The sequence below is a fragment of the Rhinoraja longicauda genome, chromosome 25, assembly GCF_053455715.1.
Source record: "Rhinoraja longicauda isolate Sanriku21f chromosome 25, sRhiLon1.1, whole genome shotgun sequence".
NCBI lineage: Eukaryota > Metazoa > Chordata > Chondrichthyes > Rajiformes > Arhynchobatidae > Rhinoraja > Rhinoraja longicauda.
Window position 1 is genome coordinate 9130248 of NC_135977.1, and position 17418 is coordinate 9147665.

A 17418-nucleotide genomic window follows, 5' to 3' on the forward strand; every position below is an offset into this window, starting at 1 on the left:
AAGCTTCCATCATACATAAACAGGTATTTTCTACAGAAGCAACTGCATTGCAATCAGAAGCAGATTTCCCCAAGTAACTAAAACACAAGCACATCCCTCCTCAAGAGAAGTTTGGTAAACTGAAAGTAGGCCAGCAGTGGATCCTAGCCTAAATATCGCAGATTAGGCAGCTCTGGAGAACATGGATAGGCAACATTTCAGGTTCATACCGCATTTGCAGGTGAGGGGAGTATTTGATTGGCCTTTGTCCAACCATTTGCCAAAGACTTTTAAAAAATGAGAGATTATGGAGTTAGGAAAGATAATGCACAAAATGTAAAGCCACAGCATGGAATGTTGGTGAAAGGGGATGGAAAGGGGAAAGAGTGCACATGGTAAAGAGGGGGGAAAAGGGGGAAGGGAAGTTTGTCAGCCAGTTACCTAAAACTGGAGAATCTAATGATCGTACTTTTGGGTTGTAAGCAACCCAAGCGGAGTCGGAATATGAAGAAGTGGAATAGCCTAAATAGCATTTGTTATCACGCAAATTGTACTTTCTGACCACCGTTTAAGTTACACTTTTTGTTTGCACAAAAGGTGGTAGATGTACGGAATGAGCTGTCGGCAGAGGTAATTGAGGCAGGTACTATCACATGTTTAAGAAATATTTAGACAAGCAAATGGATAGGATAGGTTAAGGGATATGGGCCAAACGCAGACAGGTGGAACTAGGGCGGCACGGTAGCGCAGCGGTAGAGTTGCTGCTTTATAGCGAATGCAGCGCTGAAGACTCAGGTTCGATCCTGACTACGGTGCTGTACTGTAAGGAGTTTGTACGTTCTCCCCGTGACCTGCGAGGGTTTTCTCCGAGATCTTCGGTTTCCTCCCACACTCCAAAGACGTACAGGTATGTAGGTTAATTGACTGGGTATATGTAAAAATTGTCCCTAGTGTGTGTAGGATAGTGTTAGTGTGCGGGGATCACTGGGCGGTGCAGACTTGGTGGGCCGAAAAGGCTTGTTTCCGCGCTGTATCTGAAATATGAAAATAAATAATAAAAATATAAATATAGTGTAGACGGGGCATGTTGGCCTGTGTGGGCAAGTTGGGCCAAAGGGCCCGATTTCACATCGTTTGACTCGCAGTGATTTGCTAAGTTTTAGAAAGTGGTTCTGCACCAGGAACCATAACTGTTCATTAAAAAATTAATGCAAAAGTTTGAAGCCAGGTAATTTATAAAAATATTGGGGTCCTTTTGTATTGGTATTTAGGTAGTCATATCTGAATTTATCCTTTTGCACTCTCTCTCGTTTACTAGATGGCAAATGGAAATAGATCAGTAATGCCTTTACTTTTGAAAATTAAGTGTTTTGGTAAAGAGATTCCAATTGCCTTTCTGATCCCAAAGGCATGCTAGTATGTAGGTTATGCCGACCAGCAATCCCCATACACTTTCACTATCCTATACACAAGCATACAGAGGAAAAGAGCTGTGCGCTTAAGAGCTGAGCGGTTACTGAAAAAATATAGAGGAAAAGAGCTGAGCGCTTGCGTGATGCGTACAGCAGGGGTCAAAAAAGTGGGGTTTTTTTGAAAATTTACATATAAAATTACCAGTTTCAAGCCTCTTAATGCATTTCAAAGTAAAAACGGACATTACAAAATAATGTGAATATGTCACTGTATATCAATAACATTTAAGAAAATTCGCACATTAATTGATAATCTGCCCAAAAAGGTGGTAATTGGCTTTTCAGCTGTGTTTCATATTTTAACCCCGTCTTAATTAATTTAGTTATATAATCTTGCACTTAAATTTAATATTTACTCATTACAGTTCCACCACTGATTTTCTGGAACTCTTGGTTTATCCAGCCGGCCAAGGAAGTCGGCTTGTGCTGGCTCCAGCTGGGCTGGAGTTCCAGAGCCCCGGCCGCAGGTTGCAAATTCAACCTATCGATCGGCCGTGGAAGTCCCGATGAGGTTGACATTGGCTGCCTTGCCCAGCCTAGGTGCCTCATTTTCAGTGAGACTTCCATGGCGTGGGGGATTTCTCGCAGAACACCTAGCGACCTCTAGCGGAACCCTAGTGTTCATTACAAGTCTATACATAGTTTTTTTGGGGGTTTTTCTTTCTTTTTTCGATCTGATTTCTCCATTGATAAACGCGATTTTGGCGAAGTGAAAAATGCGGAAATCGTGCAAAAAGCATGGAAAATGAATTTTAAAAATGCGGAAATCCACGGAAACGGGGTAAATTCAAATGCCGGTATACACCACGGACAATTTACCATTTTTTACCGAGGCCAATTAACCTACATCTTTGAAGTGTGGGAGGAAACAGGAGCACCCAGAGAAGATCCACATGGTCATGGGGAGAACGTACAAACTCCGTACCAACAGCACTCATGGTCAGGATTGAACCCGGGTCTCTGGCGCTGTAACGCAGCAACTCTACCGCTGTGCCACCCCCATGTGTCATGAACTTCTGATGCTCCATACCTCTTAATATTTGATTGTATTTATGTCTAATATGAATAACCTCACATTTGATCATTTGCCACAGCTTTGACCATTCCATGCATTTATTCATTTCTTTATATTTTAATGCTTCCTTTACATTTCAAGCATTGCCGCTTGGCTTTGGGTTTCTGACAAATTTGAATATTGGTTTCTCACCCATCTACTATTTGAGTATTCACCAATTATCTCGGTTTTCCATCCTGTCTCCTGCAAAGCCTAATCTAGTCAATAATTATCCTTCGATTCTACAATCTTTAACTTTAGTTGAGATTTTTTTGAGCTTTCTTTATCAAATTTCTGAAACATGCTATAAACAGCCACAGATGTTCCCCTGTTCACTTATATATTCAGGACCACAGCACGATGGTGTAGTGGTTAATGCCTCACAACGTCAGAAACCTATGTTCTGAAGCTCTTTGTGCATAGACCAATGGCAACTATGAGGAGTCGAAATATGGGGAAAACAAAATGGCATTAGTGTAGCACTGTTACAAATAGGTGCTCGAAGATCAGCATGGACTCAATGGACGAAGATCAGTAGGAATTTACAAATGTATACACTTCTCACAATCACTGAAGTGTTACAGAGTGGAAAGAGACCATTTGGCCTATTGTGTCCATTTCAGCTCTATGCTAGAGCAATCCTGTTTATCTCACTGCCTCACTCTCTCCCATAGGCCTGCAAATGCTTTCCTTTCAAGCACTTTTCCTGCTTCCTAAAAAAAAGTTGATTGATTTCATACATGCAAACTTTCCTTTGCAATTCTTTGTTAATTTTATATACAGCAGATTTTTTTCAGAGGTTTAGTCCTTAATTACTGACTTTAATTTTCCAGTAGCAGCAAGTCTAACTGATCTACAATTCCTTGCTTTGCTTTTCTCTTTTCTTAAACAGGAAAGTGGCATTACACAAACATCCAATAATAGAACAGCAAACAGCGCAGCACAGGAACAGGCCCTTCGACTCACAATGTCTGTGCCGAACATGATGCCAAGAAAGACTAATCTCATTTGCCTGTACACAATTTACATCCCTCCATTCCCTGCATATCCATGTGCCTATCTAAAAGCTTCTTAAACGCTACTATCAAAAGAGAGCCTCTAAAGAACTTCAGAAGATTATAAGCTTGGGTGCTTGCAATGTGCTCACTGACCCCAAAAAACTAATTTATATACTACTTTTAACATAACAAAGCATTCCTAGACTTTTCTAAGCAGCATAATCAAAATAAAATTTGACAGCAAATCACAAAAATGAAAACATGATTAAAAGTGTGGCCAGAAGGATGACAATTAAGAAACAGCTTAAAGGAAACTATAGCTAGACACAAAATGCTGGAGTAAATTAGCAGGACATCCAGCATCTATGGAGAGAAGGAATGGGTGACGTTTCGGGTCGAGGCCCTTCTTCATAGGAAACTATGGAATCACATTCTTTTTAGATTTTGGAAGCTGAATGAAATGCTACCAAGGTGAAACACTTAAATTTAGGAATGCTCAGAGGGAAGGAGTTGGAGACAACCACCTCAGAGATGCAAAGTGCTGGAAGAAGTGACCAACTTATGGAGAGAGCAAAACCATTGTGTCATTTGACAGCAAGTACAGGGAAACAATCTTTCTCAATCAGGTAGGAGCTCATGATTATGGATAAATGGAATGATAAATTAAATGAGGCAAGGAAAAGAGGATCATTGATGACATCAAGATGGCTGTGGGTAGAATGAAGGAGGGTGGAAAGAAAACAAAGGAATATAAGGTATCAGTGGTAGATAAGCTGAGGTGGTTTTTGGCAAACCAAGGGGATAAAAATAAACAGGCTTATTGACGGTGTGGTCCAAAGATCATCTAAATATTCAAGGAGGAAATTTCAGCTCTCGCGATTTAGAGGTAGCGGATGAATGAGAATGGGGTAGAGATAAGTATCATCAGCAGGTTTGTGAAACATGATAATGTATGTGCTGGATAACTAAGATGGTCACTGTGGCAAAGAAGAGATGGTCACTGTGGCAAAGAATACAAATAGACAAAAAAAGAGCAATATATATCCTGTGACAAATAATGTCAGTGGTGACTTGAGAATAGATTTAACTGTATGGTGGCTGCACAGAAACTTTATTTTGGAATTCAATTCTGGGAAAGAGGTGTTACATCACATTCAAAAACATTGAAGAAACATATTAAAGGTGATGCTGTTTCTCAGAGAGTTCAGAGGTTTATGGAGATGGGCTATATGAAGAATGGGGGATTATAATTGATGAAAGAAAACTTTAAATTATAACATCTAACATAAAAGCCGGGGAAAAGTTGAATGGTTAGCAGTTTAGTGGGAATAATGTCAAAAGAATAACAGATATGTGAGCAAGATTAACTTTGAATGTAGTGGAGAAAGTAGGGAAAGTTATCAGTTCAAGTTTAGAGCTGGGGTAATCTTAAAGTTTGTTTCAGTATTGGTATTGATGATGCAGAGCAAGGGGGCAAGTGGCAGAAGCAATTGACAAGGTAGCTTCAAATTTAGAGTAAAATAATTCAATTTTGCATTTATTATTGTGACGATTGGAGAGTTCAGGTTCAGAAAGATTCAATAAAAATTCTTCCTTTAGGGCCCAACAATCTGAACCATCTAGTTTGAGATTGGTTTCTTGTGTCATTATTTTCTTTATGACTCTTAAATATTTTAGCAATTTCCTTTTCCAACAGTACTTTCCATAAGATATTTTCCTTTATGGAAAGGATAATTGTAATCTAATTATTCATCATGTCCACCATTTCTTTGTTTACAAGAACAATATTACATCATATTTAGTATTTCTCCCTACTGCTCAGTTTCCTCCCACATACCAAAGACTTGCTGGAGGGTAGGTTAATTATCTACTATAAATTACTCTTAGTGTAGGAGCGTGGCAGGAGAGTTGGGAGATTCGACAGAATAGGAAAAAAGTTGGGGAAATCAGACCAACAGCAATGCTCCAAGAACCGACAGAGATGCAATGGCCTGAATGCCCTTCTATGTCATAAGAAATTATGGAGGACCAAACCCCTTTATTTCGTAAACAAGATGTTTAAGATCATTGTATTGATTTTGATATCACCAATTTCCTTTTTTACTTTGATATACATCCTCTGCTTCTTTGTAACTTCCAGGGCCCACATCATATTAAATTGTTTTTTGATTACACAATGCTGATCTGTTTCATACAGAGTGTATTAGGGTAATTATGAATGGTCTTTATTCTACCAAATTAAAGTAAATTTTACTGAAATCCACAATCATAGTACCTATTTTACCTTTACAAACATTAAAGTGAAGCTAATCATGAAGAAGTCAACTTTACCAAGACCCAAAATATTGGTAGCTGCTTTATATTTTGTTTTCAAACACGAACTCCAGGTGCTAACCAGAGGATAAACAATATGTACAGCTGCTGAAACAACTTGAAAATGTAGTGAGATGCTACAAATGCTGCTTTCATTTCTGTTTGTTCAGATGTTCAATTGTCATATCACCAACAGCCTGTGGCAGTATTACTAAAAAGGGACAGTGCTTGAATAACTTGTATTTTAAGTGTGCCAATAATGTCTAAATGCAATTTTTTTCTATCTTTTATTGAAAAGGGAAGTACAAGAAACCATGCCTTGGTAAGATCAACAATAATTTGGCCGTTTTCAAGTTTTGAATTTGTACCACTTTCCAACAGTGAGCATAATACACAAAGTTCACTATAGCATAATACATGCCGTTGGCATGTTAAACAGTCAACACCGAATTGGCAAATTAGGTTGAAGGTAATTTTGATGTACTGACCAAGGCCAATATTGTTCTTTAATACCATATTCCCTTGCACAATTGCACTTCCAGACTGGAGTCTGTAAACATTTTGTTCTAAAATATTTTTAAGGATACTAATTGTTCCACGTAATCCTAGATATCTACTATAGCTTGGCGTGGGTGAATATGATTAAGTTAAAGGCAACGTTAATTTACCAGATAACCTGATGTTGAAATTTAATTAAAACAAAAAAAAACTGTAAAGGGCTGATAGTGGGAAGGGGTTGTTGCTTCGTGGGTGTATATCTTCCAGGACATTTGTATTACTACCTTCCCGGTAGTTACTGGGAATCGCCAAATCTGAACAGAATATGTATGTTGAGCAGCAGCGCGCTTCTTTTAATGGATCAGAATAAATTAATTAATGTGAATATACATCAAGAGTGCCAAATGGTGAGGAGAAGACACACTGGACTGTGGCCACGTTACAACCATTTGGCATTGCTACCGAGTTTTAACGGGGATCTCCCCATGTCCAGGGCCTAATTGGATTGCCCTGGACACCAGCACCCACCCACCCAGCCAGACACCACCCGCCAGTTGCCAGGCTGAAGCCGACTCTTACTCTCGGTGGCATTGTGTAGGCACAGTACGTTGATCGGGTTGATGCAGTCCTTCTGCAATAACTCGGCTTCGGTGACCGGAGTCATCAAGCCATCGGGCTCCGGGTTCTTCCTGCTCTTTATCCTATTGAGCACGCTGCCTCCTTGCTTCTTCGTCTCGTTACCGTCCGTCTGGTTCTCCGAGTTACTCATCGCGGCGGCGGCGGCCCAGAGAGTGGGGGGAGGAGAAAAAGTAACTTCGAAGCCGTTGGCAGCCGACGCTCCGAGCTTTCCCCTCCCGGGCCCTTCTCCCTCCACGGCGCTCACTCCAGCGGCCCGTCCTGCTGCCCAGTCCAGCGGCCCCGGGAGCCCGACTGCAAAATGGCGGGCGGTCGGTCGGTAAGACTCGGTATCTATGGAGAGGCGGCGCTGGGGGGTCGCCGAGGGGTCACTCTCGGCCAATCAGACGCCGATCCCGGCTCGGCGCAGAGCAAGAGAGGCAGCGAGGACATGCTGGTTGCACAGGGCATCTGGCACTTTGCATCTTCCCAACACAACTACCTGCCTGCCTACCCCTGTGGTGATTATTCTTCTTCATTTTACTCTTAACTTTTACTCCACTGGCTCAAGAATATACAACAAGCACGAGAGTAGCTAAAGTTGTGGATGAATGTGGAGAATCAGTTTGCAAGAAAGAGAAGATTACTTAAAGCATGAAATAGTCTTCACCCTACAAAGAGTTACTCAACCACACGCAACTAAAGTTAAAGTAACTCTTCTTCTCCTCCAAGAAGCCCTTCTTGCTTAAGTCCGCCACCTCCAGTTTAAATTCCATTTTGGAGGAACAAGAAATGGAAGAATTTTAAAATACAATACAATACTATACAATACATCTTTATTGTCATTGTACAGGGGTACAACGAGATTGGGAATGCGCCTCCCATACGATGCAAAATAATTATTTTGGATCATTCTTCTGCAATGATTATTCTTATTCATTTTACTCTTTACTCTATTGGCTCAAAAATATATAATAAGCACGAGAGTAGCTAAAGTGGAGGATAAATGTGTAAAATTAGTTTCGAGAAAGAGAGAAGTGACAGAATTTTTAAATAACTACTTTGGATCAGTCTTCTGTAATGATTATTCTTATTCGTTTTACTCTTAATCTTAACTCTTTGGCTCATCAAGCAAGAAAGTAGCTAAAGTGGTGGACATATGTGGAGAATTAGTTGCAAGAAAGGGGGAAATTACGGAAATGTTAAATAATTATTTTGGATCAGTCTTCTGTGGTGATTATTCTTCTTCATTTTACTCTTAGCCGTTACTCTTTTGGCTCCTCAAGACATAACAAGCAAGAGAGTAGCTAAAGTGGTGGATGAGTGTGGAGAATTAGTTAGAAGAAAGAGAAATGGCAGAAATTTTAATTAATTATTTTGGATCAACTTTCTGTAATGATTATTCTTATTCATTTTACTCTTAACCTTTACTATACTGGCTCAAGAATATATAACAAGTAAGAGAGTAGCTAAAATGGTAGATGAACGTGGAGAATTAAATACGAGAAAGAGAGAAATGGCGGAAATGTTAAATAATTATTTTGGATCAATCTTCTGTGGTGATTATTCTTATTCATTTTACTCTTAATAATAATAATAATAATCCATTTATTTTATATAGCGCATTATCACATGCTCAAAGCGCTTTACAAAAACAATTAACATAGAAACAAACAGACAAACTATCCTGACGGAAAAGCGGCGAATACTCAACGCCAGCGTCCTCTCACGTCAGGGTCCGGCAGTAGACATTAAAAAGCACAAGACACACAGATATAATTTTTTACACAAAACAGCCATCACAGTGATTGCTCTAGGCATACCCTCACTGTGATGGAAGGCAAAGTCTTATCTCCTCCTCATTCTTCTCCCGTGGTGCCACGAGGTGATCGAGGCTCCCAACTTTTTGAAGCCCCCACCGGGCGATGGAAAGTCCCAGGGCCGAGCCGACCGATGAAAGTCCTGAGCCCCCACCGCGCGATGGAAAGTGCTGCGGCCGAGCCACGCAGGGCGATGAAAGTCCTGAGCCCCCACCGGGCGATGTAAAGTGCTGCGGCCGGGCCACGCAGGGCGATGAAGGGCCTGCGGGCGGGTTGATCGTACCTCGCGTTTCGGGGCGGTCGAAGCTGCTACGGCTGGAGCTCCCAAAAGCCGGTCGCCAGCCAGGGACCTGCGAGCTCCCGATGTTGCGGTCTGCAGGGCCCACGGCCGAAGCCTCCGAGATGGTAAGTCCAGGCCCTGCGACTGGAGTCTTTGAGGTCGATCCCAGCTGGAGGCCGCCGACTCCACGATGTTAGGCCGTAGCGCGAACGGAGATACGACACGGTAAAGGTCGCATCTCCGTTGAGGAGATTTGAAAAAAAGGTTTCCCCCAACCCCCCCACCACCCCCCTACATACACAGAATTAAAAATAAAACAAAACGTACATTTAACAACGACAATGACAAAAAAACAAAAAAAACTCTTAACCTCTACTCTTTTGGCTCCTCAATATATAACAAGCAAGAGAGTAGCTAAAGTGGCAGGTGAACATGGAGAATTAAATAGAAAGAGAGAAATGGCAAAAATTAGTAATAATTATTTTGGACCAGTCTTAGTAGAAGACATAAAAATATCCCAATAATAATAATAGATTATTAAACCATATAATATGCTTGCCTTCATTGGTCGGGGCTTTAAGTATATGAGTCAGGAAGTCATGAAGCAGCTTTATAGGGCTTTGGTTAGGCTGCATTCGGAACATTGTGTGCAGTTCTGATCGCCTTATTTCAGGATGGATATGGAGGCTTTGGAGAGTTTGCAGAGGATATTTACCAGATGATACAGAACTCTCGTAGGAGAGAGGATCAAGTGCAGGCTCGGCGATCGTTTCGCTGAACACCTCTGCTCAGTCCGCCTAAACCTACAAGATCTCCTGGTTGCTAAACACTTTAACTCCCCCTCCCATTCCTACACTGACCTTTCTGTCCTGGGCCTCATCCATTGTCAGAGTGAGGCCCAGCGCAAATAGGAGGAACACCTCACATTTTGCTTGGGTAGCTTACGAATCAGCGTTATGTTTTTGACTTCTCTAACTTCAAGTAACCCTTGCTTTCCCTCTCTCCATCCCTCCCCATTCCCAGTTCTCCGACCAGTCTGACTTTCCCTGATTACATTTTATCTCTGTTTGCTTTGTTGATGTTGTGAGGGGCTATTGGGAACGAAGAACTTCAAACAATTGGGGAATTAGGAGAAAAATACCATCTGAAGTAATGGGGCGAATGGCCTGGGCCTCCTGGCCTGCATCATTGACACTTAATGTAGCTGGCTGCAGAGATAGTGAATGCATTGGTTGTACTCAGTCAATGATGGAATCCATTATTAAGGACATGTAGAAAATCATAACATAATAGTTTTAGTTTTATAAATTCTATTTGACAAATTTGCTATAATTCTTTGAGGAAGTAGCAAACAGAGTTAAAGGGGAACTAGTAAATGTATGTAGAGTTTGGTTTTGGTTTATTATAGTCACATATACTGAGATACAGTGATAAGTTTTGTTTGCATGGTTCATATGTTTGCAGACAACACCAAATAACGACCCCTCTTCTGACTAATAACAGCTTGTTGTTCTGTAAGTAAATAAGAACTGACATTGTTTAAACCTGTAGGAAAGAACTGCAGATGATGGTTTAAATCAAAGATAGACACAAAATGCTGGAGTAACTCAGGCTGCATCTCTGGAGAGAAGGGATGGGTGATGTTTCGGGTTGAGGCCCTTCAGACTGATTATTTAAACCTAGTGAGTTTAGAGATCATGTTGGAGGTTAATATTGCATGTGCATTATTTGTGATGCCCCATTTGGAAAAACCGTGGGGATAAAGATACCAGCACAAACAAAAAAAATCCTGCCAAAATATCAGGGTTGAATTTCCTGGTGAGTATTTAGACACCCAGAAATGGATACTATACTGCTGTACTGTGGATTAAGCTGATTTTCAAGTGTTCAGCACTGTTTTTAGAATTCCGCAAATGACCCTTTCTATCCACCCTCTCCTCCCCATCACTGCCAATTTATATTCTATGACAACAATATCTGTGCAATACAAAGTACCATCTCAATGGGTCTTACATAAATTTGGGAATGTGTCACAATGTTGGTCTAAATTTTCGATCCCAAACTTATCATTGCATGCTACTGCTCCAATGCATGATACTGCTGGACTATTATCCTATTAGAAGCACTGAGACTGAAATATTTAATTAGTGTTCTCCAAATCCAATGCTGTGGTTCCTACTGATAATATTTTAAGCCCCTCCTTCCACAATTTTCCCAGTGGGATGACAAGCAAGTTCAACTCAAACCAGTGGTTTTCATTAAGTGCTTGTTTAGAAAAGGCTGGTTCATCCCCTCTGGGGGTCCATTATTTAGGTATTCTTAATAAATATCCTCATAATTAAGTGATTTAAACGAGACTCACTGGTCTCTCAGCATCATCCATAACCGACTGTTGTGGTGATCATTCCTAGTGCTGATGAGAGTCACAGCAGGAATAAATATTTTGCTGAACAGCTCTTTCTCAAGGTTGTTAATTAAATCTCCCAATCCGAGGATGTTTCTGTCAAAGATGCATTTCCAGGGATTTGGAAGCACAACAAAAGACTAATTAAAGCTATAAATAGAATAATGTTCCAATGCTTAGGTGGTTAATCAGTGGAACTCATTGAACAGACATGTGAGAACGACCATTTATGCATTGGAATAGTCAGTTCAGCATGAAGCTGTGGCCTGCATGGGGGTTTCAACAGCAGATGAGCTAATATAAGGCAGGGATGAGAGTTTAATTTAGTTTAGAGATACAGCATGGAAATGGGCCCTTTGGCCTGTTCTCAATTAAGGATGGACAATAAATGCTGGCTATTCTAACAATGCCCACACCCCCAAAAAAATAGTTTAAATGATTAATTATTTTCTACAAGCATATATAAAATTATCAATTTCTCTGATAAATATGTGTATTAATATATTGAATTTACAGAGATAGATAAAATTGTAAGCACATTGCTGATGGAACGTACAAGGTTCAAACAGCACTGAGCTAAGGAATTATCTATGGTGATAACAGTCAAAAGTTGAACAGTCAAAAGTTTTTATATCATTACTTTGTCATGTATTTTAACGTGTGTTAACTTGATCGTGGTTAAAATAACATACGGAGGAAAGCTGGCGTAATATGTTAGCTGTTCATTCAATGATTCCACCAGCAGCAATCTCTAAATTGGTGACAATTTGGTGGTTAGATTGCCTATTTGTCAGGTGGAAAGTGGTTTCGCAGAGCCTTAATCGGTTCAAAGTTTAGTTTAGATATACAGCGTGGAAACAGGCCCGTCGGCCCACCAAGTTCGCGCCGACAACCGACCCCTGTACACTAGAACTATCCCACACACTTGGGACATTTTACAATCTTTACCAAAGTCTAGTAATTAATAAAGAGGAATAAAGAAAATAATAAAGAAGGTAGATTTGGCCATACAGGCTAGAAGATTACGAGCAAGTTCCACTTCTAGCACTTCATCCGTTGCTCTACAACTGCTCCCTGACTAATGTAAGGGTTACACCCCGCAGACCTTTGCAAAAGACAGATGTTATGTAAGTCAGAAACAGAAGTGCTCCTGCGCACGAGTAAATGTGTGCATGAACAGAGGTTCTGCTTTAAAACCCCGACCTCCGGCTTCTACCACTCACCTCCACACAAGGCGGAAGTTACTGAGGCCGATAAACCAACCTTCACAGACGAAACTGAAGGATTTGGATATCAGGAAGAAGATATAGAAGCCTGAAAACTGTAACGTTCAGGTTAAGGAACAGCTTCTTCCCTACAGCAACCAGGCTATTAAACCCTAAACCTCAAGATAAGCTCTGAACTAAGACTTGGGGATATTGGTTTTGTCTCTTTGCACTATTATTGTTTGTTTTTATGTGTGTGCGTGTATACACACTGAACTTTTTCTCTTTTATTATATTGTTTGCAGAGTACTATGTTTACATATTCCGTTGCGCTGCTGCAAGTAAAAATGTCATTGTTCTATCTGGGACATATGACAATAAAACCCATGCAGTCACAGGGAGAGTGTGCACACTCCACACATACAACACTGGAAGTCAGGAATTAACCCAGGTCACTGGATTTGGTGTGACAACAGCTCTATTAGCTGCCTAATGTGCTGCCCCAAGCTCAGTTATTCTCACACCAGGAGGAGGAAGTTACTTCTAAAACATTTTAACATTTTCTATAGAATCAAGGAACTGTCCATGTTGGTTCATACCAAAGATGGACACAAAGTGCTGGAGTAACTCGGCAGGTCAGACAGCATCTCTGGAGAAAAAGGATGGGTGACGTTTCGGGTCGGGACCCTTCTTCAGACACAAGCACATAGACAGACAAGCACACAAAAACATAAATTATACATAAATCACACAATCACACAGAATTCTGCAAGACCATAAAACAAGTCTACTTGATAAACTTAGCACTCTTTAACTGTGGGGAAATGGCCTAGGGAACAGCACCTCATATTTCGCTTACAACTCAGGGGTATGAATATTGATTTCTCTAACTTCAAGTAACCCCTGCATTTCCTCTCTCTCCATCCCTCCTCCACCCAAATCACACCAGCTTTTTGTTATCACCTAGCAAACAGCTAACAATGGCCTGTTTCCTTTATCATTGTTACTTTTTTGCATAGCTTTCATTTGTTCTATATCTCTCTACATCATCGTCTATATCTCTCGTTTCCCTTTCCCGTGACTTTCAGTCTGAAGAAGGGTCTCGACCACAAACATCATTCATTCTTCCTCTCCCGAGATGCTGCCTGTCCCGCTGAGTCACTCCAGCATTTTGTATCCTTGTATTTACAGAAACATATAATACTTTGGAAACGTAATCATTGTTATATTGTAGGAAACACAACAAACGGAACATTTTGAAAGCAGAAAAAGTACCCCAGAAATAGCAATGACTAATGACCAGATAACTTGTTCAATTACAGTTGACTGAATGATTAGCAATCTGTGATGACAATAGACAATAGGTGCAGGAGTAGGCCATTCAGCCCTTCGAGCCAGCACCGCCAACTTGGACAGACTCCAATCCTCCCATTTAAATAGAGCCTTTGCATCTTTTACATTTGCCTAAGAGAGCAGAGCAGGCCTTGGTAAAAAAAAAGTTAGAAATGAGAAACAGCAACTTAATCTGCCTTGAACCCATCCCCTTTCTGGTTTTAATAGAGGCAGAATGTTGCTACCAATCCATGCATGTAGTTGGGCTGACCCTTAAAGCCTTTTCATAGAGTCACAGACCCTTTAGCACAAATACTCCATGCTGACCAAGAAGTCTACCTGTTATTCCCATTTGCCTGTATTTGTCCCCCCAAACCCTTCCTATACCTGTCCAACTGTCTTTTAAATATTGCAAAGGTACTTACCTCTAAAGCTTCATGAATTTAAAAGAGTTAGATAGAGCTCTAGGGGCTAGCGGAATCAAGGGATATGGGGAGAAGGCATGCACAGGTTACTGATTGTGGATGATCAGCCATGATCACAATGAATGGCGATGCTGGCTCAAAGGGCAAATGACCTCCTCCTGCACCTATCCTGCACCTATTTTCTTTGTTTCTATGTTTCATCTAACACCTTGTTCCATATACCCATCACGAGGGTAAAAGCCCCTCGTGTCCCTTTTAAATCTGTCCCCTCTTACCTTAAATCTCTTCCTTCGAGTATTAAATTCCCCGATTCTGGGGGGAAAAGACTGTGACCATTCACCTTCTGTACGTCCTACGTGATTTTATAAACCTCTAGAAGGTCACTCTTCAGCCTCCTACAAAACAGCCCCAGCCTCTGCAGCCTCTTCTTATAACTCAAGCCCTCAACAACTGATAACATCCCCGTAAGTCTTTTTTGCACTTTGCTACTGCTCAGTGACCAGAACTGCACAAAGTACTCCAAGTGTGGTCTTGCCAATACCTTGGGCAGTACTATGATGTCCCAACTCCTGTAGTCAGCTAGAGAGGGAGGAGGATAAGGGGAGTTGAGGGGAGGAGGGGAGGGGAGGGGAGGGGAGGAGGGGAGGGGAGGGGAGGGGAGGGGAGGGGAGGGGAGGAGGGGAGGGGAGGAGGGGAGGAGAGGGTGCTGCACCAATGCAGGAGAGGTTTGGGCCCAACGGGTACACTTGGTCTAGTTAATTTTAATAATATAGTATCGGTTGATGGTGAGGTAAATATCTGAATTTTCTGATAGAGGTGTAATTTTTCAGAACAGTTTGAGTGTAAATAAGGTCTCAATTACGCAGCCTTTAAATGGATTTTCTATTTTAGTTGACAAGAAAGGCACTGTTTGTGATGTATTGCTGGTTGGTCCTGGTACAATAAGTGGTAGTGGAAATTTCCAGTGTGAATGAGGTAAAGCTAGATCCATCAAAAAGGAGAATCTTTGAGCCTAGAGATTCAGTACTTTGGCCCAGTGGGTCCACGCCAGTCATTGATCACCCATTCACACTAGTTCTATGTTATCCCGCTTTCTCTTCCACTCCTACACGCATGGCACAATTTACAGAAGCCAATAGCCTATACACCCACATATCTTTGGGGACATGGGAGGAACACTTGGGAGGAAACTAGAGCACATGGTGGAAAGGCACATGATCAAAAGGAAAACGTGCAAACTCCACAAAGACAGCAGCCAAGGTCAGGATAGAACTGGGTCTCTGGTGCTATGAGGCAGCAGCACTACCTGCTGCACTGCCAATAAAGTTCAATTCAGTGGCAAAGAGGTTTGCTAAGCAGAAGGATGAATATTTTTAAAAAACTAAAAACAATTGGCAGAGACTAAGAGAGCACTAACTAGCCAGGCGATGGGCAATCCTGTTAACATGGATTGTCCTTCAGAGGTTGATATTTTAGAACAATTTTATGAATCTCAATTTATTTTAAGCAATTACAAAGCAGATGTTGCTAAGTTTAGCCTCTGTTTAACTCAGGCCAATAAAGAGGATTGATAACCATGTAACGCTGCCAAGATTGCACGAGGGTTATGAAGCGGCCTAGATGGTTTATTATCGGAGGTCATGAAAATCGAATTAGATATTTTAGTGCAGTTTTATTCTTTTTTAGAAGAGAAGATACAAATTACTGGAATAACTTAGTGGGTTAAGTAAAAACTCTGAAGAACATGGATAGGTGACGTTTCAGTTCGGAACCCTTTCAGACTGATTGTGGTGGGGGGGAGGGGGAAGAAGGCTAGAAAAAAAAGGAGGTGTAGGACAAAGCCTGACAAGCGATAGGTGGGTGAGATACAAGTGTGTGTGTGTGTGTGTGGTGGGGGGGTATTACAGGCTGATGTTTGGACAAAGGCCAGAGATGGAGAGACAAAATATGTAAGATAAGGATTGACGAGTTGCAAATTATGAAGCCAGAAGAAGGAATGTAGGTGAAAAGGGAGGGGGAAATTCAAATTTTACTAATACAATATTGTTACTAATGAATACATACCCAGTTAAACGTAGTCTTACTGTAAATAACTTTTCATTGCAAGCCCACACCCACCTTAATTAAATTTAATCCCACCTTGCCTTCCGCAAAGACTTCATTCCATTCCCTCAGTCCCTCCGTCCCTATTGCTTTTGTTCTGATGAGACATTACACACGGGTGCCTCTGAAACATCTTCCTTCTTCTTTAACCGTGTCTTCCCTTCCACCATACTAGATTGACCCCTTGAACTCATCTCATCCATTTCCTGCACGTCTGCTCTTATCCCTTCTCCCCTTGGACAGAACCATAACAAAGCATCTCTGTTCATTACCTTCCACCCCACCAGGCTCTGCATTCAACATTTCCATCTTTTATAATTTCCACCAGCACCAGCACCAGTTTGGGCGGCAGTGGCACAGCAAATGGAGCCACTGCCTCTCAGAAACCAGAGTTTGACCTGACCTTGAGAGCTGTCTGTCCAGAGTTTGCACCTTCTCCTTGTGACCCCGTGCATTTCCCCCAAGTATTCTGGTTTTCTCCCACATCCCAAAGATGTGTGAGTTTGTAGGCTAATTGTAAATTGCCTCTCGTGTGAAGAGAGTGGATGAGAATGTGGAATAACGGAGAATTAGTGTGGACGAGTGATCGATGGTTGATGTGGACTCAATGGACTGATGGGACTCAATGTTTCCATGCTGTATCTCTCTAATCAACAGGATTCCACCATTAGACTCCTATTCACCTGCTCTCCCTTTTCAGCATTTAGCAGGGATTGCTCTGTTTGCAGTTCCCTTTCCTGTTCTTCCGTTCCATGCCCACCATTCCCCATCATAGAGCACTTTCTAATGCAACTGCAGCAAGTGCCTCATCAGCCCTTTTACCTCTTCCCTTCGTGCAATCCTGAAACTGAAGCAACTATTCATGTAGAACTAGTATAATGTTGTGATCATATAGAACATAGAATAGTACAGTACAGGAA

At 41.4% G+C, this 17418-nt stretch overlaps 1 protein-coding gene across 1 annotated transcript in view; it reads right to left on the bottom strand.

Moving 5' to 3' along the window:
* unc119b (unc-119 lipid binding chaperone B) overlaps positions 1-7267 on the bottom strand; it is a 40897-nt gene extending 33630 nt beyond the window's left edge. Inside the window, exon 1 of the mRNA XM_078421184.1 lies at positions 6894-7267. Within this exon, the coding sequence (XP_078277310.1) occupies positions 6894-7083 (190 nt within the window). The 5' untranslated portion in view covers positions 7084-7267. The remainder of the gene's footprint in view (positions 1-6893) is intronic.
* Between the last annotated feature and the right edge of the window lie 10151 nt (positions 7268-17418).